This window comes from Pezoporus flaviventris, unplaced genomic scaffold, assembly GCF_033815535.1.
Source record: "Pezoporus flaviventris isolate CSIRO_AGI_PZ_B2104156 unplaced genomic scaffold, CSIRO_AGI_Pfla_v1 ptg000001l, whole genome shotgun sequence".
Classification (NCBI taxonomy): Eukaryota; Metazoa; Chordata; class Aves; order Psittaciformes; family Psittacidae; genus Pezoporus; species Pezoporus flaviventris.
This window is the reverse complement of record NW_026892549.1, coordinates 34,115,630-34,143,593: the sequence shown is the minus strand read 5'-3', so window position 1 is coordinate 34,143,593 and position 27,964 is coordinate 34,115,630. Positions and strand designations below refer to the sequence as shown.

General features: G+C 42.1%; 1 protein-coding gene across 2 annotated transcripts; it reads right to left on the bottom strand.

Moving 5' to 3' along the window:
* Positions 1-24,888, bottom strand: DUSP29 (dual specificity phosphatase 29). Of its 2 annotated transcripts, XM_061451072.1 has the most exons (5): positions 24,718-24,888; positions 23,351-23,447; positions 15,811-16,023; positions 5,736-5,956; positions 1-620 (listed from the first exon to the last, which is right to left on the bottom strand). In XM_061451072.1, exons 3-5 carry the CDS (start codon positions 15,993-15,995, stop codon positions 373-375), a joined length of 654 nt encoding a protein of 217 aa, XP_061307056.1. In that variant the 5' UTR covers positions 15,996-16,023; positions 23,351-23,447; positions 24,718-24,888; the 3' UTR covers positions 1-372. The 2 variants fall into 2 exon arrangements, with proteins under 2 accessions (XP_061307056.1, XP_061307053.1); XM_061451069.1 differs by lacking the exon at positions 23,351-23,447 and having other exon boundaries at positions 24,718-24,886.
* Positions 24,889-27,964: the final 3,076 nt, after the last annotated feature.

The window sequence follows — 27,964 nt, the reverse complement described above, 5'->3', positions numbered from 1 at the left end:
TGGTGTATTTCCTGCAAAATTTCTTCAGACGTGACTTGCTCCATGCTTTTAAAGACCATGTGCTTAAGTTAGGACTAGGATTTGGGGAGTACTCAGCTAGAAGAGAGTCTTTTTGAAGTTGTGCTGCTTTTGTGCTGCGAAAACTTTTTTACCGAGGGTAAAATTTATTTGTTGATGTAACAAAAGAATTCTTCTAAGGCGTAAACTTTCTAAAAAAAATAGGTTTAAAATTTGGCTTCTCTTTCTTATCCTGACAGTATTTGAAATTACTTTGGTTTTCCTTCCAAATAGCAAATGGTTCTTGTGACTGTAATTAACTACAGTTAATTTTTATGGAGTTTCTTTTCCAGCACAACCCTGCCAGCAGCAATACTAGGTCGTGGTGCTGTTCTCATCATCATCAGATGGTAGGCTGTTTTTGGTGTTCCTCCTCTGCAGTGTCAACGCTATGTCCAGTTCTCTCAGCTGCTTCAAGAAACCCCGGTTTGGCAGAATGCATCGGTGTCTTGACACTTGCTCAATGGCATCCACTACTGTCATGTTCTTGTAAATCATCAGGTAAGCCAATACCAGTGTAGCTGACCGGCTGCGACCCATAGCGCAGTGGACCAGAACCTTGTCTGCGGAAACAAAGAGAAATGATGCAGAGATGACACTGACTAATTCCCTTTTTTTTACAGTGAAGGTTTCTGTGGTGCCCCTGCTCTCTTTGGTGGCCTGACTATACTTACCAGCATTTTTGTAAGACCCATGTTTTTACAGGTGGGGAAACTGAGGCTGTAAATCTTACTGTAGTAACTGAACACCATCTACATTGGAGATTACCCATTTCATCCTATACCAGGTTGCAGAGAAGCCCCTGGGACTGCAGCCTTGTGTTAAGTAACATTTGCAAGCCCCACTGCACCCTAACTTTATATGCCTCACAAGTGACATGTTATGTAAATCTGTGTTTGGACATAATGACCAAAGCACAGGAGCGTGAGAGGGTTCAGTGTGCTATCAGACAGTCTCTCCATGAGGATAAACGGGGTGCACGGAGGTGCCTTTCTCAGTTCTACAAGCTAGACACAGAAGCTAACTGAAGCTGATTATATTTTGTGGTTTTGACAGTAATATCCTTCAGGATCTAAATTACATCATTTAATGCCCAAATACTTCATTTGTAAAATACAGCTAACAAGGCTTTCTTAAAGCTCAGTAATGTTTTTGAGGGCAGAGGATAAGAAGGGCCGTGGAATTTACTAGGCATGTAACAAGGGGGATACAAAGAAACCACTTCTTAAGCCTTAGTCAAGCTTCTTTAAAAGTCTGGCTAGTCACCCTGTTACACTGAGTGAAAGTAGCATTTCACCATCACCTCTCTGAGTCTTTAATATGGTCATCTCCTGGCAGTAGTAGCTTGTCTTGTGTAATGCTGTGAACACAGAATCTCTGCTAGTAGTTTTGATGTCTGAATAGATGTGCCTCAAGATTTAGCTTTGTGACATTGTTTGGTTTAACTTTGGACTTACAGAGGCAGAAAGTCTATGGTTTCAGGTACTAGCAAGGATGTAAGCCCAAGTGAGACCTTCCCAATTTACTTCGTCTGGGGGAGGTGGAGGTTTCATGTGTTTTCACGTTTGATTAACAGGTTTTGAAAGACTTCAAAAGATTTCCAAAAATTACTTGAATCCCTTGAGGGGGTCTCACAAAGGGTTGAACTGCTGAAGGAAGTGGATTTGGAGCACTCTCTCTAACACCCTCCTAAGCTGAATTGCCACAGGAAAAAAATACCTTCTCACAGGGCCAATAATAGTTTATCTCTGTCAGCTATGCCTAGTGAGAAGTGTTGGGTGCAAAGCCATGACTCCTGCTGATTGACTCCTGCTGATTAACTCCTTTGCTTCCAGGCACAAAAGGAAGTCTTGGCACAAGCAGCATTGGTGTGCAATGGATTCATCAAGAACTGCCAACATGAGAGGATAAATGGTTACAGTCTGCATCCTAATCCCAGCAGATAGTCTTAGAGGCATCTTGGCAAAATTCCAGTCTCTCTGATAACTAAAAGTGCCTCTTCCTCTCCTGGAAAATGATAATCCCTTCTATTATTACTGCAAATATTTGAAACGGATAAAAACTCTCATTTGTTCAGCCCTTCATGCTTCTCTTTAGAGCTTCCCACCTTGTAAATGGGTTGCTGTTGAGGTGATAAATGCATGATAGGACAAGGAAGGCTTTCCTTTGTGTGGGTGGCAAATGCAGGGGATGTAGGAGAAAATGTACAGTTTTACATTGTTAACAAAGGTAAAAAATGGCTGTACAATGCTGAAATGCCCCCTGCTTGTAGGAAAATGAAGTCTGTCCTTTTTTCTGTGTGAAAATATTTAAGATCTGACTATTACAGCAAAACACTGATACTGACCTGCAGAGCTGCATCCCTTCTATCCCTTTTGTACCTATCAGTTCTGATGTAAGAACCAGTCTGAATCTTCCTTTTCCAAGATGGAATGCACTCTTGCTCTCTTTGATTCTCACACTTGATCCTTCAAGGTATGGCTGAATATAGAGTACCAGTGCACAGAACCAGAGGTCTACTGAGTGGTGACAGGTCCCTGGACTATTTTGGTCACTTGACTGGGGCTTGTGTTTCTTGAAAATCTGTCTAGATGCAGCACTCTCTTTCCAGAGTCAGATGGAGTGATGACTGCTGAGGTGTTTGGTCAAATGCCTTGGGTCTTTGTGCCTGTCTCTCATGTTTCTTCTCATGTTGCTTTTTTTACATCTATCTTTATGTTCTCCCATGACATTTTCACATGCAAAGAAAATGCTATTCCCCTCTAGTTCACTTTCTGAGGAATTAAGGCGCCAAGGGAATGAGTACTGTATCTGTAGCATAGTAGGGAACTTAAAAACTTCTTAAAATAACGTCTTCTGTTTGGGTTAATCAGGCCTTGCTGACACAAATTTTCAGCTGTCCTATGGTCTGAATTGCATGGGTTTGGAAATCTTTATGCACAGCTGAACGGTAGCATGCGTAATTGTGGACAGTTTTGAGTTTGCCTCTAAAACTACTCTTAAGAACATTGAAAGCGGCTCAGATACAAGTCCATCTGCCTGTGTTTAAACTCTGCGGATGCTGGTCTGATCAGGGAGTTTCTTCATCGTCACAAAAATTTTGAAGGTTAGGTCAGAATTAATGTGTTAGCACTATGTTTTGACAGCATCTGAATTGCTAAGCTTTCTGGCCTGTTGCAGAAAGATAGAGGCTTCTTCATCTGCAGGGAAAGTTGTTCCAACAACACTGACTGTTGAGTTTCTTCCCAGCAAATTATTGTATGATGACATCTATTCAATGAGTTCAGCCATTTGGCTGGCTGAAGGTTGCTCCCCAAGCAATGTGTTACAGTCAAAGTAGACTGATTAGGACATGCATTCTGTCACAAATGTGTAAACTGTCATTGTTGCCCTTTTCCCTCTCTCAGTATTTGCTCAGTTCTGATGCAAAGTAGCAAAGGACTGTAATTGTGTTACTGATCAGAACTATTTAGGGCCTTATACTGAAATCCCATGTTGGGGGATAGTTACTTGGTTACTTAGCATGAAATCCTATTAAGGAATATGGATGCTATTTGTCAGGAAGATACACACAAATAGCCCTTTCCGTTAGACCCTTGAAATACAGAGCACCTTTCTATACTCGATGTACATTCAAAAATAATGCATGTAGTTCTTGGAGGAGAGCACCAGTTACTTGCCTCTAGGCTTTTCTCCTGTTAAGTGTGGGAGACATCAGTCTACTCTTCAATTTAGCTTCTGGAGTCATTCTGTTCTGTAAATGTGTAGTGGGAAGCTGCTGTAATTGTGGGCCACGCATAGGTGCATATCTTTGGCCGGAATTGTAGATGTACATGTTGTGTACTTTTCCCTCATAAGAAAGTTAAGAGCTTGCTCTTTTTCTTCATAAGTATTACAGTAATTCCTTATTTTATTGATCTCTATCAGGAAAGATCCTGTCTTGTTTGAAAAACAAAAACATATGAATATGGCAAGCAGCACACAGATGCAGAAACTGCTGCAGTTTGTAGTATCTACTTGACTGAAGATTTTTTGTTTTGAGGAAGTTCATCCAGTCACTCTTTGATTTGGCTTTATGTTTCAGTGCTGGACTGGTGCTTGATAACTGTCTTGGAACCTGCTGGACTTTGATATGGTTTTGAAACAAAAACATTAATACTTCCCCCTCCTCCCCATCCTACCCTTCCCTGCCCCAGTGTTTATTGGGATGCAAGGGGGGGGGGGGGTGGGAGTGGGGGTGGGTTCTAGCCTTTGCTGCTTCCTTTGTGCTTATTTCTTTACCCCAGTGCAGTAGAGAAAACTCCTGTAGGAACAGGAGGGTGGTGGGAGTGAGGAAGTCTGCATTTCTTATTTCAGCTACTCCAGTCTGATACTGACCTCTGGCTTCCAGCCATGGAGGTCACTAGACCCCAGATGCATATTAGTTGTCCACTCCTTTCCAAGGGCAGTGCTTCAGACATAATTTTTTGAAATGCCAAGTACCTTTCTTCACAAGCAAGAAAGTTCCTGAAGCAGTTTCTTCTGCTGTTAGTACTTTGATTTTTAAAACTGAACTGCTTTAAGACTTTATCCTGAGCAAGGAAGGGGACTCTTGCTGTTGAAAGGGTAAAATTGTTAAGACCTGTGTAGCTATTGGGGGCAAGCCACGTAATAGCTGACTACGGCTGAGCTAAACAGCCAAGAACAGAAGCTGACAGAAAGCTAGAAACTTGATAGCTAGATATTAAGGTATTTGTAGGTCAGCAGGAAAGTCTTAAGTTTCTCAGCTGGTTTCTGGTAAAATACCCTGTAGAGATTTAAAAAAGAAAAAGAAAAAAACACCCAAACCAAAGCGTGGAGGGGGAAAAGGAGTAGGAGTAATCTTGAAAGCCAGTGTGAGGCCTAGGCTTTAGCACTTCACATCGGTGTACAGCTTTCTGATAGAACACTGTTGGAGGTCAGCAAATAATGAATTGTGATAATCAAGCTGAGAAATTACGAAGGCTTTAATGAAATGTTTCTAGATCTCTGGTGTCAGAGATGTTTTGGTCACCTGCTGCTTAGAAAATGGTGGAGAGGTAAATCTGCTGTAGCTTGTGGTAGATTTGATGACTAGGTAAGAAGGTAGGTTTTGTATTCGTAGAACAAATCTAATGCTGCAGAGCATGAAGCTGTGGAGTCTCTGCAGAGCACTTGTGTTCCATTCCCACTGCTATGCAACTAATATTCATTAAACCTTTCCCAATAGGGACTAATTTGAGGAAGAGACAGCTAATTCATGGAACCTATGCGATGTCCAGTTGTTTCTGATGAGTTTTATGAAAAAGTCAAGACAAAAAACTTGTCAGAAGATAATGCAAGCTGTGATGTGGTTTAGTGCCAGGTGTCCCTGCCTGTGGCAGTGGGGGTTGGAACTAGATGATCTTAAGGTCCTTTCCAACCCTAACTATTCTATGATTCTGATTCTGTGTGGGCTTTATCAAAGTGCTTGGTAAGAGGCTCTGGTGCTGGTACTAGTTCTGCAGTGAGAAAGGTCCTTGTTTACATCACTACCTTCTCTTAATCTAGTTTTCTGCTACTAGTTTTATATTCTGTGTTAAACTTGTTTCCTTCCCACAAGGTTAAATCCAATGGAACTATGCTTATAATCAGATGGAGTAAATACTACAGTTTTTAACCATATTCAGCATCATCCTTACTTCTTTCATCCTGAAGCGCATTATCAATGAATTTAGAAGCTGAATAAAAGAACTGGCTGAGCTTGAAAGTGGGGAGATCATCTGCTTCCACTCCATGGTACTCCACAGCCATGTCATGATAATATTCTGGTCCTGTGTCCACGTTTCGCTGACCATGGGCCGCATTGAGGATATGGGTGAAGCCTGCCTTCTGAAGGCTGTAGCGATCTAGTGCAGTTTTCCTGTTAAAACAAGAGCTATCATGTAAGTGAAGAACCTTCTTACCCAGCAAGCCAGGAAAAAAAAAAAATCTGATTTGGTACGTTCTAAATGTTAATGGAACTGATAATGCTTCGAAAATGCATCATTTACCCTTGTAAAGATCTTCAGATACTGTCATTTAGAGTGAATGATACTTCTGGAGTTCATAACTATCTCTCCCAGGTCCTTAGAGCACCTTAAAAATGAATTTATTTTCCTGATGCCTTCGTAATGTAGGAAATACTGGCTTCTATCCATCTTATACAAGAAGAAACTTGAGATACAGAAAGTAATAGAATGAATTATTTAAAGTCATAAATCAGTGGCAGAACATGAAATAGGACCCAGGAATTCTGCTTTCCCCTCCTGTCCCATCAATAGATATTGCAGAACTAATTAGAGTGAGTGATATGTGAGTAGTAAGATACTTAGGATTCAAAAAGAAGCTCTTTGTCCCTAAAAGAAGTTACTGAGTTTTTTCTCCAATTCTGTTTTAAAAAATAAAAATAGTTCTAAATATCACCCTTTTGTGGTCACAGCTCCCTTCCAGGTTTCCTTTTACTGTAGTGTTTGGTTAAACCAGAGGTCTAAAGCAAAAAGAACTAGATACAGAAACTGCATATTAGCCTTCAGTGAAAGCTGAAATTCTTGCATTTATCATAATATTCTAATTTATTATTGTCCTCTCTTCCCTTAGATAAGAGGAGTCAGATAGGTAAGGAAATCCTAGATTTTTGTGTGCCTAAACCCACTCTAAGTGCTTGCCAGCAGTCTGGAATTATTCAAAAAGTGCAGTTTGTGGCTAGGCATGTAAAAATCTTTTTGTTCCAGTACAGAAAGCTTTTAGTTTTGGTAAGTTTTGTTCAGGAAAAGCTGTCAAGTATCATTAGTACCTAGGAGGACTACTGAGTTTTTTTCCCCCAAAAAAATTGCATAGGCTTTATTCTCTTAATGTTTTCACATAACTACTGCTGCCATAAATGAATTAGTGCATGATGTGAAACAGCTTTTTCCAACCAGGAGTACCTCTCTCCATAATGTTTCCTGAACATTTCAGTGTGTAAATGCAGCTACTGCCACACAGGACATTGTGGTGGGCTACCTGTTGTGCTTCATAATTCTAGTGGTGACAGCTCAGAACAGCTTGATGCTGACTCTGCCTTCCCGGCCTCTGTCAGAGTTAAAACCCCCCTATGAACAGTGATTAGGGCATTTGACTGGGATATAAATACTGAATGTCTTACCTATGCTCACTCTTACCTAATTAAAGCTCATGGTAACTGGCTGTTCTGAGTAAATACTCCTCCCTGCAGAAATTACTTTGTGGACAGGAATGATAATGTCTTGGCCCTACTAGCATTGTTGTCATGAAGTAATGTCCACTATGCTGTGATTTTTAAAAGTAGATAAAAACTCCAGGTAGCATGGTGATACCTGCTTAAGATCAGTCAACTCTGAAGGACAGAGAAGAAGCAGCACCTTGCTGCTAGTGCTGTGACTTGTCACCTTCACCTCAGGTTAATTAATGCACAGTCCTTCCCTTCATGTTGCAGTGGTTGACCTAGAAAACTTTTTTCTTCCTTCTTTTAGGAGATTTGTGCCTTTGGATTCTCTTAAAGTGTACATCCTCTGTACACTTCGCCAGCAAAGGCACTTCAGTTCTGTACTGTATGGATGGCCAGTAAAAAAAAAAAGAGTAAAGGTGCATGAACCACTTCTCTTGGTTTTGATGTGCTTGAGGTGAACTACAGGTTGTGCTTTCAAATTGTCTTATTTGACAATTGTCCCTGATGCTGGGATAGAGCAAATATGTTTTCCATTCACCGGGTTGGGCCAAAGCATGTATCCAACAAATCATGAAAGACTGATGGTTTCAGGTCAGAGATCTGTGCTCAACTAGAACCCCTGCAGTTGGAGACCTACATCCTGAATAGCAAGTAGGACTGCAGTGTAGTTAGGGATCAGTGCAAAAACAAAGTTTCTGATGGACTGTGGATGCTACCAGACATTAGCTTCTGCAAGTGCTGCTCAGGCTAATAAACAGCATTTGAATTATGTAATGAAATTGTTCTCAGCAAGGACAATGTCAAACAATAGGTTGCATGACAGTCATTAACATTTGACGCTTACATTCATCTGAAACACAGTTTTCCATTTCCTTGATTAGGTTCTCAGGGGATTGCCTTTTGACACAGTGGGTGAAACTAATGCATTTGTTTCTGATGGTTGCACTTACAGTCTTGTTCTTTGTGGAGGGATCTCATTTTCAAGTGTTCAGAGGCACCAGTGTTTCAATATGTATTCAGAAAGAAGGGATACCATCTTTTCATTAACTGAGCAATCAGGTCAGTCTGGCTAACTACCTGGGAACTTCCCCCTCCACCTCCCAGTCTTGCCTGTATCTGCATACTGTGCATTTTGGGGCTGGGATGGAATTAATCCTCCTCCTTTTTATTTAACCAATTAAAGGCAGGGCAGTTGGGTGTTTATTTTGCATCACAATTTGCATTAGCCATTGTTTTGCCCGTGTCCTGCTGGAGTTAAGTTAGGGAATATGCATATTGTTACTCTTCTAGTTCCCTCTGTTTTCCACGGTTTGGGCTAAAAATGGAATCAGCAGTGGATCAACCTTGAATGCTGTTGCAAAAAGCCCATTGTAGATACTCAAGTGTAACAAAATCTTCTGTGAAATATCTGATTTTTCTTTTTTAAGTAAATTACAGGTGTATCAAGGAAATACTTAAGCTGTCCACTGTTTCTGGCAGCCAAGAACATTTACTCTTTTCCTCAGTGTTTGGGATAGGCTGATTTTAAAACATCTGGTTTTTAATTGCACTTGATATGTAAACAGGTTCAGCAGTACCCTTCTGGACTGAATGTTGCTTTGCCCAGTATAATTCTTATCTTTGCAATATGGATGCACATTTTCTTCTTTCTACAGATGTTGCTAATTTAGAAAACTTCCAGAAAATGAGTGCTCAGTGTTGAGCACTCCAATCTGTTAAGATCTCCACACTTCCACTGGAATGGGTACTCAGTGCGGTGTGTAGGTGTTGTAGAACTTGTCAATTGAACAGAGACCCAAAATGCTTGCCCTGGCCAAGTGGAGCAGGGTTAGTGTACGCCCTGTGGGTAGATATGTGGCTTGTGCATCTGCAGGCTGAGCACTTGCATGTAATCTGTAAAGTGGATGTTGGTACCTTTTTTCCATTAGATACTCTGGACAATGTGATCTCTGGAAAGCTTTTCCTAAGGTTTCTAATACATGAGATTGTGTAGAGATCTGATGAAACAGTTACTGTGGGATACAAAATAGGGTTCACTGGACTGCAAGAGGTGACTGCCTTGGGCTTTAGGATCTGCATCTTGTGAAGAAATCTGAAGTGATGCTTACTCTTTTTCAAGAGCCAGGAATGCTTAGTTTCAAACTTGATACGCAGATTAGAAGGCAGTTATGTTCTTTCTCCTTTCTCTCTATCACCCCAGTCTTGCACTTGATAATTATGTTTTCATAAAAGATACCTCTACTGTCCTTTCAAAAATTTTTTTCATTTTTTTCCTGATAAAATCTTTATCCAAAAGCTAGACAAACAGCCCAGCTAGACCACCACTTGTCATATGGGCCCAGGTTTGTCTGCTTTTTCACTCCCATCAGCTGTCTTTTTACCTTGTTCTTTGATCATAAATATTACTGGGAAGAGACTGTGCCGAGACCCTGACACTGCCATAACATAGGCAGTTAAACTTGAGGTCATGCTGGGTCTGCAGTATGTTGATTGCCAGTTAACAGAGAGCAAGGAGCAGGCTGTTAAGCCTTCATATAGAGGGACACATATGCTTGTAAATGGAAATGTTACTGTGCCCCTTGATGTGTTTGCTTGGAATGGCTTTAGCCATCAGTGAACTCCAGGTCTGTGCAAAGGACTGGCTTTCTTTCCAGCCTCAGCTGAATCTAGTGTTGTGGAAGCATCCCTCGTTACCTGTTTACCTTTACTAGAGCCTAGATTTTTTGTGTTTCACCATGCATCATGCTCCTGGTTATGTCCCAGGGAAGGGGGAATGCTTTTGGTCTTCCTTGATGTTTTTACTATGCCTGAGGTACTGGTATTTTAGATGAAAGGAAGGAGTAAATCAAGCATAAATTTCTTCTAATATCCAACTGGTTTAGGTGACTAATAGCATAGGATCATTCAGGGATATATGAATCATAAACCTTACTGGAGAATTCATAACTCTTACTACTAATTCACTTTCAGCTAGAAATGGCACAGATTTTTCTCCCTTGCAATTGGCTCACTAGAAGAGTTTCATAGTCAAGCTAACAATATTCCTCTTTTCCCTCTTCGGGTATTACTGTTTCCTAAATTGCAATTAATAGTCACATTTTTGTGATTATGGTTGAGTTTTAAGTAGCCATTGTAAAGAAGAGTTTGCTACAAATGCCAGTGTAGGTGAAGCCTTAAACATTTGACTATTCTTGTGATTGTTTTCATTTTGTATGTCTCCACCATCTGTGCTCTTAGCACTTGATTTCTTTTCACATGGTGCAACTGGGGTCTCCAGTGTCTGCCTCGAACATGTTCCTATGCAGAGAAGGTGAAGTGTGGCACTGGGAGATAACAGTGAAATTTTCAGTGAAATTCACTTTAGTAAGAGACGAACTGGACAGATTGGTCCTGTGTAAAAACTCAACAGTTCTTCGGTTCAGAGCACATAAACATATGCTGATAGTTAAGCATACCCAGAAGTCCTTCCCTCTATAGGAAAGCATGTTAACTAAAAACTCAGTGCTTTGCTGAATCAGACCCTGCATTTACTGTAGGACAGATGGACTCATAAACATGTTTTTAAAGTTCTGAGGCAAGGGGGAGTACTTTGATATGGGAATGCCACCTAAAGGGCGAAAACTTGAGATAAAATCACTTTCATGTAGGGACATATTGATAATAACAGACCCTCACTAAGAGGGGGGACTGTCCCAAACAAAAATGTCATCTGTTTTCAAATGGTTCCTAGAAGAGCATCTTTCATGTTGTGCAAGGGCAAGTTAAGGGCTTGTCCAAAACTAACTGTGCGTGCTGTCAGTTTTAAAGCTTTAGATTCACAGGATTAAAAGCAAGCGCTGCAGAAAACTCTCCCTTCTTCTGGAAGCAACTGGAAGCAACAGTGTAAGTAGTTGTAATGCGAAGGAAAAGCCTTCCTTTCAAGTTGCCATCTCCAGTGTACCAAATTCCTTCTCTTCTTTTCAAAAATACTGTCATAACAAGCTTTAGTCCCAGCTGCTTTCATCAGGAAGTTGCCCAAACCAATGGAGTTGGAAAAGAGGGAAAAACAACTTGTAGGCACTGCAGCCTGCACCTCCACATCAAATGTTAAGTATATTAAAAGCAGCTAATGAAGAGAAGAGAAGCCAGCTGATGATGAAAACCCAAGTACATCTAAAGGAAGGGAAGTAATCCTCCAAAATGCCTCATGAGGATGTGGGCAGAGCAGCTTCCTTGACAGGTAAGTCAGCACCTTATAGCGGGTACTGGTCAACCAGACGACTGGTATGCTAGTAAACTCTTAAGTACAGTAAAGTATCTTAAGCTTGAGCAATGCAAACATATTTCAGTATAGACTGTTAAAACCACAGATTGATGTGACCCCAATTGACAAAACACAAGGAAATATGAGGCAACCTGTTACTAGAAGAGGATTCATCTCTCAAACTTTCCCATTTTCTTTAGTGCTGAAGGAAAGCTTGATGCAGGATGATAATTTACCAGATGGTCAGTGTCAGAAAGAAGCTTCCTGAATATAGGCAATACTGACACTTGCTTAAGAAAATCTGGCAGTTCTCCTTCCTGAGGAGAGATGTTGAGAATTTCCAATAATACTGACCCAATTTCCTTTGGTAACTCCAGCACTGAGGGAGTCTAGAGATAGTGAAGCACTGTATCCCCTTTTCCTTCTGAGGTGTTGCTCCGTTTCTGTGGATACCTCCTGTTGAGTGTGAATTAGAAGAATTTTTAGGTACTGCTGAAAATGCTGAAGAGGATCTTTGTAATACGTGGTACAAAAAGATTTAGTAGTCCATTTTCTTCTGGTCCAAAATGGTGGGGTTTGTTTTTGTAAATGATGCAACCTAGGTACAGGGAATACCTCTCTGCTTCATATGCAGCAGGGAGGCATCAAGCCTGACTGACTACATCAAGTGAAGTAGTCAGTCAGATCCTGGTCTTGACTTCAGTCATTTGCCAAGTGTTAGGAATCGCCTGTGGAGCGAGATGTTGGTATCTGGGGAATTTTTACTTGTCTTGGAATTCATTTCTGTTTTAAGAGGTTTACAGTCTGGTGTTACAGATTTGATTTTCTGAATTGTTAAACTGCTGTTGCAATTGGCAGATCTTCATACTAACAAGGTTGAAACTATGTCCTCAAGAGAGTTCTTATAATCTAAATTTGCATGCACTTCTATTTTTTTTTATGATTAATACTGCTGTAGATCCTAAGAGTTCATAATGGTAAAACAGTGGGTGGCAACTATTTTCTACCCATCTGTTTTCTTCTACATTAGTATAAATTGTCTTTATACTTAATCTCTTGGAAAAAGCCATACTGTATCCTTTTTCTGGAGAAAGGGTAGAGGAGAGAAAGACTTTTACTTGTATTTACCTATATTTAAAGCTTACTTATAGATGTTCATTATCCTACAGTTCAACCTGTAAGTCTGAGTTACTCATGTATCTTGTTGAATCTTACCTGTGCTAGTTCTCAAGACCCTAAGCGCTGAGGCTCTAGTGGGACAAGCACAGACAATAGCTTTCTTGAAGTACAAGCTCGGCTCAGCTGCATATCCAGAAAATTATTTTTCATATTTAACCTGTAAGGAAGTAGATTCCAGAAGACTTCTTTTCCTCTGGAGTAGTTTGAGAACACAGAAAGACCTGAAACTGTGATCAGGGCTTACATCCTAATGAGAGCTAGAGAGTGGTTAAAAGGAAAATAAAATCCGGGGAAGCCTTTGTCTTCAGCTAAAATATTCTTTGAAATTCAGAAAAGTGGAACCATGATCATCATCTGGGGTAACAAGGCGATAACTGTTGCAAGAAGAAACTATAAGCTACATAGCTAGCAGAGGTATTTTCCATGTGATTGCAGTGAACCAAGCAGACTTGGGATTAGCCAATCAAACTGCCCATGCAAGTAACCCAGTGACCAGTGAAAGAAAGGAGCAAGACAAAGCTGCTTTCTATCCCTTTAGGCAGCCTTTAGGTGTGAGGAGGATATATGCAAGCACTAATCCTCGTAGCAGATGAATCAAGATCTTGGCAAAGCTTGTTTTATTCCTATCACTGGGCTGTCTCCTGCAAGTTCCAGTGTCTGGTCTTTAAAAGTCCTTGGAACTTGCTGGAGGAAAATTTCAATTGGAGCTGAACACAGCATGTTATATTTTGAGGCTTTGATTATTCTGGGTCTGACAGGCTCATGGAGATTTCATTGCCTCTGGGCAACATCTGCAGTGAAGCCTTGTAACAAAAGGATTGAGTGGCCTCACAGGGCTCCTTGGTAGCCTGTATTGCATTAGAAAGAAGATGTGGTTATGTAGTCAGGTTAATTAATTAGCATTTCCATAAGCAGTCACAAGTCCTGTTAACCTTGTAAATGCAGGAGGCAGGAATGAAGCACAGATGTGAAGGCTCTGAAGATAAACCCTGCATGTGTGTGTTCACTTGATTTTGTTGATGAGCTCCACTAAATTCTTTCAAGATCAACTTTAATTTAGCATGGCTAAGGATGCAAATGCAACCAACATCTGTTCATGTCTCCATGGCAGCTCTTCAGCAACCAATGCTACAGCATGATCTTAAAATAAGATAATATAAACCCCCTGCCACACTGAAGGAGAAAGCTGTTGGTTGGAAGTAAGGTGTGGAGCTGGCTGAGGGCAGATACAGAGGTCTGGACTTTGCCTGCTTCAAATGAAATTTTAGTTCCAGTAATGGCAGCTGCATCTTGCCTGCAGACCAGTCATCGTCTTGGGTTTTCTGCTACTGAATGTCAAGTTTGTCCCTGTCTGGCTGACTAATTGGTCTTTTTCAGGGAGTCCCATTTTCTGGTGAACTTTTACTTCTGCTAACTCCCCATATGCTCCTCAGATCTTTTTTCTTCTCCATTAGCTTTCTCATGCTTTTGTCCCAGTCAGCTTGAGGAGCTTGTTTCCTCTTGAAGCACCATTGCTTTTCCTCCTGACTTAAGACTGGTCTGCTGCAGAAATATACTCCCTGGTTTAAGTGGCCATAGCTAAAAGTACCTTTCAAGAAGTTTGGTTTTGCTGTTCCTCTGGTTAGTTTGTACTAAGTGCAGGTGTACTGTATTCAGAGTCACACCTTCCAACATTTATTAAATTAACAAACCACTGCTGCAGGAACAATTACAGGAAACAGTCAGTGGCTGCTGTCCTGGGCGCAGAAACTACTGTCCAAATACCTGTTGTCTCATTAGATTCCTTTGCTAGAGGGCAGAGCTGTAGCTTCATCACAGAGATAAGGAAATTCTGCCAACAGCTTAATTCAGAAAATTCTGCTGGTGATTCTGAACAAGGAAGTAGGAAATAAGTGCTCGTTTTTACACTGAATCTTGAGTTAGAAATATGTAGCAAAACAGATAGGATAGGGTGGAGAGAGGACAACTCTACCCCCTTTTCTTTGTTCCTGAGTCATTTGGCCAGGCTCTTCTCATGGCTTAATCTCTAAAAGTCTCTGAAAGTGGGAGCCCAGAAATTATGTGTCTTTCTGTTCCCTCTGGCGCCACAGAAGTAATTGGTCTATGATATTAGGAGTCTTGTAACTTTCAAGGCTGTATATCTTTCCTCTTTTATAAGCTGGCAACAGATGAATTTTAGGACCTTTTAAAAAATTATTGAGAACTTTGTGGCCAGTGGGCCTCCTGCTTGTGCCTTTTGATAATGATGTAAAATAAACGTCATGTTAGCACAGGGTGTAGAGGAAAATGGGAAGTAGACCAGTAATGCCTAAGGGGTAAGAAAAGCACTCTTGCTCTGCTCAGGAGCTTGGGTTGGGGGATTTTCTGATGGCATGTCTCTGGGTTGCAGCAGCCATCTCTGCTTGTTGGAACAGGCTGTTTCTAGTTTAGTCCTGTGCTCAGCAGAGCTAAGCCTGTTTTGTGGGTTTGTTTTTTTTCCAAATCACACTTGGTCTGATCTGCAGCTTTGCCTTCCACAAGGTTCTGTTTGTTTTAATCTCTTGAGCAATTTGGAAGTACAGAGTATTCCATGTATAGAAGCACAAGCTTGGAAATGCAGAAATACCACTGTGAGTTGAGCTGTCCCTTTAATCACTTTTCAAGAATTACGTTTTAGGTTTAAACCAACCTAAGCTGTGGTCAATGCATCTAGGTCATGCTCTTCTGTCAGTGTAACTCTGGAATTTCACAAATTACTCCTTGCAATGAGCCATTTAAAAGTAGATCATGACTGCCTTCAACCGCAGCAGCCTACACTAGTGCCACAAGTGCTCCTGTTACTGAGACTTGAGCAGTAGACCCTGCCACGCTTATTCAGTGCTTTCCTGAACCAGCAGCAACCAACATGGTGTGCCCATATCTGGGGGCCTTCCCAGGCTCTGGTCGCTCTGTTGGATTCTGGCATCTGTCAGTACCTTGTCAAACCACATCATCACTGCTAAAACTAACGAATGAGTAGGAGGAGGAAAGAAACACCGTGCTCTGTTGGTGAGCTGTACTTAGTGCAGCTTAGTCATCTCCTATGTAAAAGAGATGTGCTATGTACACTTACTCGTCCACTGTGTAGAGCAGTACTATGTATACTTACTCATCTCCTATGTAGAGATTGGGCCAGACTTCATTGACATGAGTGTACTGTGGGCATCCTTTCCAGAAGAGTCGCTCCAATTCAAATGCACCTGGGGTGGAGTAATCCTCATCAGGCTCTACTTTCATTGCTTTGTATGCGTTTTTCTTCCCAGCATTCAAACCTTCTGATGACATCTTGTCCATGGAGTAGTGCTTTCGGTCGTGCAAGAAACTGGAATGTAACCAAAACAGAATGTTAAGGTGAGGAATCACAAAGCAGGCAACTTCTGCTCCAATTGTGTGATGCTGGGAGCAGCACTGGCCAGGTGTGTTTGGGCCGGGCAAGGAATGCTTTTGGACAAGCTCACCAGCAATGGGAGCAAAAGGCAAAAGTGTGTGATCACTGAAGATCGGTCTCCACTGGGAATTTGTTTCCTGGAAAGTCTACTGGCACAAATTTGTTAGGTCCAAGAGCCTGATGCAAGGGATCTAGAGCAGCTTGGAGAACTGAGTAGGGTAAGTATGTTTCATTATCGTTAACTGTGAATTTCGTAAAGGCTTCTCTGAGTGGTTTTCAGCAATGCAGGGAGGTAAAATGTGTAGATTCAGGTAAATGTTGGGTGTACCAGTTCTGGTCTTTAAAGATCTTAATGCAGCCCTGCACACTGAACCTTGTAGGCTTTTTGCAGGAAGGAGAGTTTGCCTTTTGGCAGCACCACTGACTGATTGACAAAGTATTTTCTAGCCAGGTTGGGCTCAAGGACTTCCTTCTTTTGGGGTTCAAATTTGGCAGTTGGGGGGGGGGGGGTGTTTGGGTTTTTATTTTTTTTTAACCTTGATGCGTACCTGCCAAGTGGGTAGGAAGAAGCAGCGATGAACATACAGAGGAGAGCAATGGAGTACTATTATCCTGTAGGTAAAACCAGAGTATCATTAATGATGCTAAAAACAGCACCCTTTGCCTGTCCATGCTGTCAAAGCTGAGTTGCTCAAAACTGACAACCCTGATGTCCTGTGTGTCTGAGCTGTCTGCTAGTGTTGAATCCTTTGGTGTCAGCTTTACACATCTCTTGAAGGTCAAGATTCTTTCCTGGTTGCTGTAATTTTCTCAGCTGCTGTCCTGATCAGGGCTTTTCCCTGGGAAATTTTTCCCCCTCAGCTGTGGAGTCAGTAGTTAAAGCCCAGTTAGGTGATGTCCCTTCTCCCCCACTTCCTGAAGCTTTGCCTTGCTTAGGAACTGGGCACTGGCCCCAGGAGCAGCTTGGAGTTTTCAAAAAGCTGGTGAGCAAAGTTAGAGGCCAAGGACTAACGTGAGTCTCAATGCATTCCCCATCCACGTCTTTATGAAGACACTGCCTTAGGACGTGGCAGGTAACTGTAGGTTTGTTTTTGGACAGGTAAGTTCTTTGCGTCCACGGGTCCTTTACATCTTCATTTAATTTTCCTAATATCCTGCATCTGAAGTATCCCAGGTAAAAGCCCATGAAATACATGTGATACAGAAACCCTTGCACCAGCAGCAACCATACCAGCCACTGTGGGTGTAGTGCAGCTGCAAGAGTGCAGTGCTATGCTCCTTAGCTCAGGTGTGGCACTGCACTGTCCTCCCAGAGAAGCCAGCTGGTATCCACATGCATACAGTGTTGGTGTGTTTAGATGAAGGATTTTTCAGATTATGTTTTATTTTCATTTTTTGATGACTTAAAGACAGTTTTGCATGGGGAGCGCTAAGGTACAGTACATCCACGTATTCTTAGTAAAGAAGAAGCAAAGCAGTGATTGACAAGTGATAAAGGTGTATAGGAGAGCTTTTCAGTCCAAATTAGCAGCAATCTGCACACGACCAGACAAATACTCATGTCTAGGCACTATGTCAGAGAAGAATTATTGTGAGGGACATGGGTGTTGCAATTAATGTCTCCTTTGTTTTCTTCTGTGGCTGAAGGCAAATCACCTTTTGTTCTGCATGTTGTCAGCAGGAAGTTAAATCACTCATGCAGCTGGTCTTTACAGCAAACCTCTAGGAACTGGAATCTGGGGCTGTCCGCATGTCTGGCCTCCTATTTACCCTGTTGCCAGTTGTCACTTACCTATCTTGTCCTTTGAAAAAAGTGCTTTTTTTCCCCTTGTTGCCAGCCTTCTGCTGCAGACTCTTGCCTGCTTGTCCAGGGTTCAGCTGAACCCAGGACACTGCTCCATCTCCGTGTTGGGTCTGTCTTGTCTTCCACTGGACTCCCTGATGTCTCAAGGCAGCAATTGCTCCTGTCTCTCATCCCCTTGAAGGGAGAAGTTGAACTTTGCAGTTCCATAGGAAACGTGTAACAAGAAGAGGTGGAGTTGGGCTTGACCCTATGAAGTATGCAAGTACAGCCTGCCAAAAATCCACCTTTCTTGCAGCGAACAAATCCTGTAGTGGCTCCCACAATTTTTTTGGGGTTGGCCACTAGTGATGTTTGTGTCCTTTAATTACAAAAATCTGGCTAATGCCTTCATGCAGCTGTTGTAGAGCTCTCCTGAAAGCAGGATGACCATTTTTCACTGACATCCCATGTACCCATGGGGTTTGTTTCCTCAGTTTGGGCTCTTTTGTGCATGTCATGTTCTGTTTCTCCACAAAACTTGAAAAAGCCAAATGATTCCTGTTTTCCTACTCCAAAGCTAGGCAAGATTGTGGAGCCAGTTTTTGTTTGGCATGTGTACACCTTTGTTCAAAAATTGGCTTGCTTTCACTGGCAAGGGGATCTGTCTTTCAGCCAAGCTTCCTAAAACATGATGATGATGTTTAGCTAAGTGGTCCTCTGCAGAGATTTGTAGAGGGCTCTGAGAAGTCTAGCTTTTAGCAGATTTACCTTGGGCTTGGGCTTGCCTGCCTCTGAGTAGCACCAAGTCCCATCTCTGTGCCCCCAGTAGACATTCCCCAGGAGAGAATTTTACCTTTCGATGCCAGAATTATGCAAATTCTATGTGCAGATTCCACAGTATAGGTAATGTTAGATAGTCAGAGATACAAATCTAATACAGTCTGACTTCAGAGTGAATAGGCTGTTATCTAGAACTTGATAAGAACTGCTATCTGTCTAGTAAGGAATTATTTGTCTAGTAAGGAATTATCTTAGCTGAGAGCCTGCTGCCCTCATGCTGAAGGACTGACTATGGTTTTATTCACAGCTGCATCAAATGGGAGGGGAGGAAAGGAAGGGAAGAAGAGAAAGCAATGTAATTGGTAATCGTGCTCGGTGGCCACAATGCATTGATTTGTTACACCAATAGTCCCTCCTCGTAGACTGCAGACCTCAAAACAGGGCAATTACATGTGCAAATGATCGTTTGTGGTAGTGTGACACCGTCTCGCTTTGAAGCTTTGTTAGCACTCTGAAAGTTAGACCGCTGCTGAGAAATACTCGTTTCTGTCCTGGGAAGCCATATGCTCCCTGAACTTTCAAATAAGCTATGTTCTTTTATGCCTTGCCAATATTATCTGCTGCAGGGATTTTTAAATTGAATTAGAGCACAGGAAAGCATCAGTTGAAATTCTTCTAGTAAAATATGTATTTCAGATTTGACTCTAGACTAAGTAAGAAATAACAGAGTTTAACTGGAAGGGGGAGAAAGGAGGCTGGTTTGCTACTTGAGCTCTGGAATTAATTGCCGTGAAGCATTTGGTTGGGGGTAGAGGGATGGAAAAGCTTGTGTCTTTCCAGGAACCAAAGATGTGTAACCTCATCTGTTACTGACTTTTCTGTGTACACCAAAGGGAGCTGAGGGAACACCATTCCCCAGGCCTGCCCTCTTAGATTAAAAAGTGAAAAGTAGATTGGATTTTTTTTCCATGGTGGTTCTTAAATGCTGTTGTGGATATAAGGATGACTGTCTGTGTAAAGATGACTGTCTAGCACAAACCCAGGCAGGAAAAGCTCAGATTTCTTTCACAGACCTCTGGGGAGAGGAAACCATTCCTTGCAGGGTGTTCACCCGCTACAGTCAGATGGCAGATTGCAGGGTTAGCCCTGCACAGGCTCATTGGAGCAGTTTCAAATCCCTTGCTGTGCTTCGTTAGGGCTAAAATGCTTTGCTTTACAGACTAGTTAGCGTAGACTGAGTGGTGTAGCAGTGCAGCTGTCCCATACCAGTTCAGCAGTCACTTCATGGCACCACACTGTGCCGGGAGCACACAACCTGTGATACAAAAGCTCTCTGCAGTAGGTACAGTCCTCCTGCCCTTTGCATGAGGCACTTCACATCCCACTTGCCCCTGGAAGTGCTGCTCCAGCACAGGACAGCCTGTCTTACTTCATGGGGAGGGATGAAGAGGACAGTCAGCTAGCAGGAACTGCCATTGTTCCAGAGAGGTTCTCCTTGGCTGAAAGGTTTGAGCCCAACTTAGGAGTATAGTGAGGAACAGAGCCCTGCATCTGGGCCCAGGAATTACCTTCCAGTGAGGGCAATCTGCAGCGCAGCCCACTCTTCCCTTGTGCCCAGGCCACAGCTCCTCTCTTGCTGTGCTGTGCAGCAGCCAGCCTGTGTGAGCTGCTGAGACCTTCCTGTTCCCTTTCTGCCCACGCTGCAGTGGCTGGGTCCACCTCAGTGGGACGAGGTTCCGATGCTCAAGCCTGTGAGGTTTTGACTGCCAAGCCTGATGTCCTGCAGGTTCTGCTTCTCAATCCAGTGTGTGGATATAAAATGGAACTGCTGGTGCTCACCAATTATGCTGTCATGGGCTTAAGTGTATTATCAGAACAAGGATGATAAAAATTCAGTCATCTGCATTTTTATACCCTAATCTTTCTCTTCATAAATAAGACCAAAGTGCATGTTATCTAATGAATTTTATTTGTTAATCACTTAGATGGCTGGAATATTTCTCCCCCTTGGGTTATATGTATATAAATGAAAATATTGTTAGTGGTTTCACAAAATGGTAATTCGGAATAATGGAGAGTTAATCCTCTTTTCATTAGTGAGCCACTTCAGGACATACACTGTGGCAAATTACACTGCATTTTAAGTTGTTCTCAAGCGCTGTGCACTAGAAAAAAAAAAAAAACATTAAACTGTTTTTGCATTGATAGAAGTAATTGTGTGGCTAATTTGGATAAGCAGCATGCATTAGGCACAGCAAAGGAATCTCTTCTTTATGTTCACTATCCACTCTACGGCTGCCAAATGGAATTTCATATAGAGCTCTCTAGCTTTTTTATATTTAAGAGAACAGGGAGAGAGAAAATAAAGTGCAAAGGGTAAAAAGAAAAAGGAAAAATCCTCCCCTTATTATACAGTCTATCTGCTGTATAATTCAAAGACTGAACACAGTCTAGTGGCTGGAGCAGTGATATGGCAGTGAAAGATTTCCTTTCTGCACCTTGTTCTGAGTCCCTTGAACTACTCAAATTAACCCAGAATTTCCAGGAAAGCCCTAGAAAGTCACAGAACATAGTGGTCCATTTTCAACTTGGTTCAACGGGGGAGGATGTTCCTCCTACATCCTAGAATTTCTAGGGGGTTAGTTAATGCTTTTGGAAACACCATACATGGGCTCTGCAGTTTGGTAATCCCACAGTTTTGGGGGGAGTGAGGACTAGGGTTCTAGGGTTCACATCTAGAGGTGAAGGTCAGAGCTTTGGTGGTAGTGCGTACATTTCTAATGCTGGTTTCCAGATGTAGTGGAAGTTTCTGAGTACTTTGAGACCAAAAGCTATAAGTCATTATCTACATAACAAAATACTATGTTTCTTAATATTTTTGGCTCAACATGCTATGCAAGCCTCAGTGCTGTGTATAAAGATGCCAAACAATTTGGCAAGATTTATGCCTGGGAGGGAAGATTCAAGTCAGCTGTAGAGATTTAAAAAAAAAAAGGAAAGCAAAGCAAAGAACCAGACACGCACAGAAAAGGATCGTCCTTTGCAAGGACCCATGTAACCTCTCCCCTTCTTTTCTGCACCCCTCCCTGACCCATGGGGGTTCCTCCATCACTGCTGTTGTCCCAGATATATGTACTCTGCCAATTTGTAGCTGTGTTTGTGTGCCTGAAGCTACAGGTCTCTGATAAGGTCAGAGCCCAATGGTGTTGCTACAAACATACAACTGAGCGAGGCTAAAGAAATAAAAGGTGAGAAGAAAAATGGAAATAGACAATTTTCCTTGCTCTTTCCTTCAGAAGGAACAACTGCAATCCTGTTAGCTCTTCTGTCTTGCCTGTCATAGGGCACAGGGCTTCATTGCCTTAATGCCAGCTTCAGCCCGTATTTATATAGCAGAATAGTTTAAATTCTTTACCACCCATATTTACTGATCTTGGGAGTTCTCCCAGACCATATAACATCAATCACCTGTGCTAGTGGGGCTTTTGATCCTGGCTTTATTAAATTCAATTTGGTGTGCACAAGTGTACCAGCCGTGGTTTTTTACTTGTCTGAAAGGTGCTGCTTCTGAAAATACCAAACAATCACAAATTCTTCTGACTGTCTGTCAGCTCTGGGCCTTTCATGGGAAGTCTACAGAAGTAGAATCATAGAATAGTTAGGGTTAGAAAGGACCTTAAGATCATCTCGTTCCAACCCCCCTGCCATGAGCAGGGACACCTCACACTAAACCATGTCACCCAAAGCTCTGTCCAACCTGGACTTGAACACTGCCAGGGACGGAGCATTCACAATTTCCTTGGGCAACCCATTCCAGTGCCTCACCACCCTTACAGTAAAGAACTTCTTCCTTATATCCAATCTAAACCTACCCTGTTTAAGTTTTAACCCATTACCGCTTGTCCCATCACTACAGTCCCTAGTGAAGAGTCCCTCTCCAGCATCCTTGTAGGCCCCCTTCAGATACTGGAAGGCTGCTAAAATACTGGAAGGCTGCTAAAATGACTGTAATGACAGTTCCAGTAGACCTTATGCCCACAGCAGGAGGAGATAAACAGGGTACCCCTGAAATTAGCCAGTGGTTTGACCCTCAAGTCTGGGGACTGAATTTATCTACTGGAAAAAAAGGCCCTGGAATTATGATTAAGAAATTATATATTTGTGTGAAGTACTTGTTACTGAGAAATTACTCCCATTTTCTTTTCTGATGTACGGAGAGATGACTTATGTTTTTATTTATCAGGTAGGATTCAACACCACTGAAATCTGAGGATGTCTATCTTACAGAAGGTCCAAACCTGAGACCTTCTTGGCTTCCAGGCAACTTCAAAAATGCTTTCATTTTTATTTACATTTTAGCTTTATAACTGCCTTCATGGAGGAACAGTGTCTGTAACAAGTATTATGTACAAGAGAGGGAAGTATCTAAGAGAAGGTAAGCATGGAGAATACCAGTTCTCCTACACTTTCGAGAACATGTGTAAAAGGCTTGAATCTAGTTTGGTAACCTGACTCCAGGTAAGCCCTCTCAGTGCTGAAGGCGGACAAAAATCAGATCTAATGGCTGAGGGTCTTCTGAAATATGAGGGAGGATCTGTTTCTTGAGCAAGTTCTTGAATACTTAAGATATGTTCTGTTTTTCCATTTCCAGCCAGCATGCCAGGTACATACCTCCCTGCAGGGTGAAAAAGTACTTACTCTTTTTGAGTATGACTAAGCAGAGGTCTGGTTTATAAACTGGAAAGTTCTCCTTGCAGAAGCCAATGCACATGCTCTCTGGAGAGCAGTGTTTGCACTTGGGAGGAGGGTAAACAGTGCTTTGGTTTCTAAGCTTTTCATGACTCAAAGTACATCGGTTGAGTTTAGAGTTGGTTAGCTGCAGTAACAAAAGCTTGCTTTGTCAGATGGTTTAACTAAATGAATTTAAAACGGTGCTCACTGATATGCCACCCTCATGACATTTTACTCAGACCCAAAAAAGCTGGCAAAAGCTGTGTGCTTCCTGTGTAACTTGGCACTGCTGCACCCCAGGGAACCGCAATGAAGTGCGGCACTGCAAAGGTTCCTTAGGTGGCTTTTCCCTCCTAACACTAGACCAAAAAACTTAATTTTGTACAAATATGTCTTGGGGGGGGAGGAGGAGTAAGTCCTTTTAAAATAAATCTTTCTCTAAAAGAGCCCAGAAACAATTAAGCAAAGTGTTGAACATCCAGAACTGGAAATCCCTGGGGTACCTGCAAGTATACTTAAGAATAACACAATCCTCTGTTCCTTCTTACTGTCCTAGGCTTCAGCAAAAACTGTCATTTACTTCAGCTCTTTTATTTTACCCTGCATTCTTATGCTGGAAGTGTTCAGGGACTGTAAAATGTTTCATCCAATGCATTTGTCTTTAAACAGTGAAACTAGAGAAATCATAGCCTCTGTGAAATTATTTCCCAGCCCCTCCTGCTGTGAATATTCAAAACTAACCAGCTATTTCAATGAATTTCTAAGCCACTGATGACTCTTTAAAAACTTATTTTTTGCCCTCATTCTTTATTGTTGACTGAACTGGTTAATGTAAAACAGATTATGCTGAGATTTCATTAAATATTATGAGAGTGCCCAAAGAAACTTAAAACACAGCATCATCTGAGAGAATTGTAATTCAGTTGGAAAAGTTAGATTTGACTGGAGGGTGGAGTAATTAGCAAAAAATAAGCAAAATGTTCTGGGACAGATGTTACAAAAGCTTGAAAAACTGCACTTTTATTCCTAACTTTTAAATTGAAATTATCTTTAAGATAAATACCCTTCTGGCACCTCATTTCCTTGTCTATAAAGTCATTTCTGTAACATGACCGATTGGTTTACTAAAAACCTAAAAATTATACTTTAACAGCTGTTTTGACTCTCCAGTAGTTTTAAACCTTTTTTATCTCTGCAACAAGCTTGTGAAGTTATAAGTTACCTTAGAAAGTTTGCCAGCTCTTGGTCCTCTCCCTAGTTTAGTAAACTAGGTAATAAAAGGAGGAAAAGGAGCACAAGAAGTACAGCAGAAAAGGTATATTGCTTAGCCTTACCTGTAACCTTAGGTGGGTGCTCTGGGTAGCTGGGTCCCGTTAAGTGTGGCAGAACGACAAAAGAAATCTTACCAACTTTGCCACTGGAGTCTATTTTTAGAGGAGGATTTGCTGCCTCTGACCTTGAGTACTACCCACTCCAAAGGGCGATCTTTACATCTGCTGGTAAAACTATTCCCTGATGTGACCCGAAACATTAAACCTGGTGATTTAGTTACCCAGCCTTGGTATGACTAAGATAATGTGATCCTGTGTGTTGACTGTAATAAAACTCATCTTTTATCTTCTTGTCCTTTGTCAAGCCTCATGCTATGTTTACTACTGCATGTGGGTTAGGAGCATTGCAGTGCTGTTTTCTGTCATGCTGTGCACAAGTGATTTGGCACTGGCACAGCAAAGGGCAGTGGGAATGAGCCTGACAAGACCCTCATCTCTTGTATGTTCACTACCATTAAGACATCTTCCCCTACTTAGGTTGATCAAAGGTCAAATCTGGTTTCCCCAGTGTCAGAGCCACACTTCTTCAGCTCCAGCTGTTTGTCCACTGTGAGTGTGGTGACCTTATTAGCCCACAGGGCTGTTTGCTAGAGGGATCAATGTTCATGAGAGAAGCTGGTGCACAATATCCTCTCTCTCCAAGCATTTGTTCTGCAGCAAACCAAGCCTCAGTGTTGCCAACTTGGACAACATCATTGAGATTAATGTGAATTTGGTGTTGCTAGAGCCAGGCTTCCAATGACGTATGAAGCTCCAACTGTCACTTGAGTATCCATATTTCTCAGGGCAAATTCTTCAGATCCATCGCCTTCTGCCAGGGAGCTGGGGAAGGAGGCAAAGGGGTCAGTCTGCATGAGGGCATGACACCGGGAAGTAGCCCATTGGTCTCTGCACCTGCTTTCTGGAGCCTCCTGGCCCCTTCTGTTGAGAATGGTCCCTCTGAGCAGACCTGCGTGTGCTGCTTGCCTGTCTTTCGGACTCACAGCGCTCCCTACTTTCACCCCCCTTAAAAACATATAGAAAGCAGCCAGTTATTGATGAATACCCACTGTGGACCTTTTCTCATCTCTTGCAAAAACAGGAGCAATCCTCAGTGAATGCAAGTGCCTGTACTTGACCAACGTTTCAGGTTGGCCAGTCATTTTTTCCTGAAGTATGCAAGTCCCATGGTAGGTGCCATTAATTTTCAGTGGGACACAAGTTCCTCTGTCAGTTATTTTTAATGTTACTTCAAATCCTTCCAACTACCTTCATCATCTCCTGCCTGTATAACAGATAAAAGTTCATCCCAGAAGGACCAGGACCAGACTTGGTCATGGCCTGTGTCTAATACTGCAATACAGATGTGAAGTAATAACAAACAGTTTCAGTTCAAGTTCTGGCCATTGGATCTGCTGCTGTTTCATGCTAACAGCATCACTCTAGCCAAGTCTCTGTATTACAGAGCAGCCAGGCTCCTCCCTGCCAATTATTCAGATAGTTGCTCTTAAAATGAGAAAGAGCTTAGATATTAGAAACCTGCTGTGTCTTCTAAGTTACCTTGGAAGGTTGTTGTGCAAATTAATTCTATACTGGTAACAGAGAAACTTTGTGGAGAAAGAGATACAGGCCCCATATAACAGAACCTAGCAGGGATTGGTTTATTTTTATCCTTGCAGGCAACCCAGTATGGGTGAATATGGGTAAGATGATACAGCAGACCAGCAGTGCTGGTGTGGGAGGCTGCTCTGTGAGGTGTGCAATGGAAGGTCTGTGTGCTGCGGGTGGTGCAGCATGGGGATACGCAGTGGTCTGTAGCTTCTGTTGGGCTGTCACTCCCCAAGGTTGTCTTTCTGATGTCAGATCGATGGTATGACAGTGTTTTGTGGTATTATTTTTTCAGGCTGGCATGTTGAATTCCAAGAATATTAAGTTGAAACAGAAGTATTTGTTTGTCTGCCTGGCTGTCAAAACAATATGAGCCCTTGTGCCCCCCTCTCTGTAGGGTCCCAAGAATGCATAGGGAGGGATCATTCTAGTCCTGGAATAATGTTCTATTTTTGGCACCAGTTTCCATTAGTGTGTGTGTTTCCATTAGTTTTGCTCTTGTTAAATAAAACATGCTAGCTGATGAGATGTTCTGTGAGGGTCCAGTGACTTACAGTGCTGTGGAGCCTGGACACACGGAAAACACCCCAGGAAGGCTCTTATTTTGGAGGAGGTAAGCACCTACCCTCTGGAAAGTTGAATAGTTGCCTTGGGCTCCTAAAAGCAGATGTTTGCCATGTTATTGGACACTTCTGAAAACCTTGGCTAAGCTGATGATGGTGCTTTGAACATGCAGTTCACTCCCCCTTCCAGCAGCCTTGCATGCATTCATCTTGCTCTTGCTCAGTGTGCAGGTCCCTGCTCCTGCCTGTGGTCACCCACTGGCCCTGTGTGCCTGTCTAACCAAAGCAACTGCACCAAGCCCAGAACATGACCCTGGGTAAAAATTCATTATCCCTCTATTTTTCATGTGTATTCTGAAAGTGTCTAAGAGCCAACCAAGAATAGGCCAGGCACTATCCAGATGCATGATAAAAGACAATTCCTCCAATTCAGAGATGATGTTCTAGATAGAAAGGCTTAGATGACACCTAAACAGAGTGAGAAAGTCTGGCCAAAATGTCACTGACCAGCTCCCTCAGTGGCAGTTTCTGTGGTGTACAGAGTGTGGAAGCTATTGAGAGCTAAAGGCCCATTCAGGGAGGGAAGAAGTGGGAAGTGGGGAGAACAGAAGTTTAAAAATGGGGGAGGGCAAAAAAAACCTTAGGAGGACTGAATTTCTTCAACAAGCACTGAGTAAAGAAAAGGAGAAGAGAGAGGAATGACAGATTTCTGTCCAGACCACACTAGAGGTACAGTTGGAAAAATCTGACACTCTTATTTTCTAAGGCTTGAAATTTTTATGTTACTTTAAAGTAAAAGCTTTGAGTAAAGCTCTGCTTTAGCAGACTTCCCTCCCCCATCCCAACCTGGTGGACTGGAAGATTTCCTCTTCGCTACAAAATATGCTATTATTTGGAAAAGCTGGGGTTTTAACAATTGCATGGGAAGAATAAGTATATAATTATATAAGATTGGCCTAATGGACATTTGCAGCTGTACTGAGATGCTAACAGCATGCAGAAACCATTATGTTTCCAGTTGTTTGGCAAAAGTTAAGAAACCTTATATATATATATATATTTATATATATATTAAAGTTAACCATAAAGTAAATCCAGAT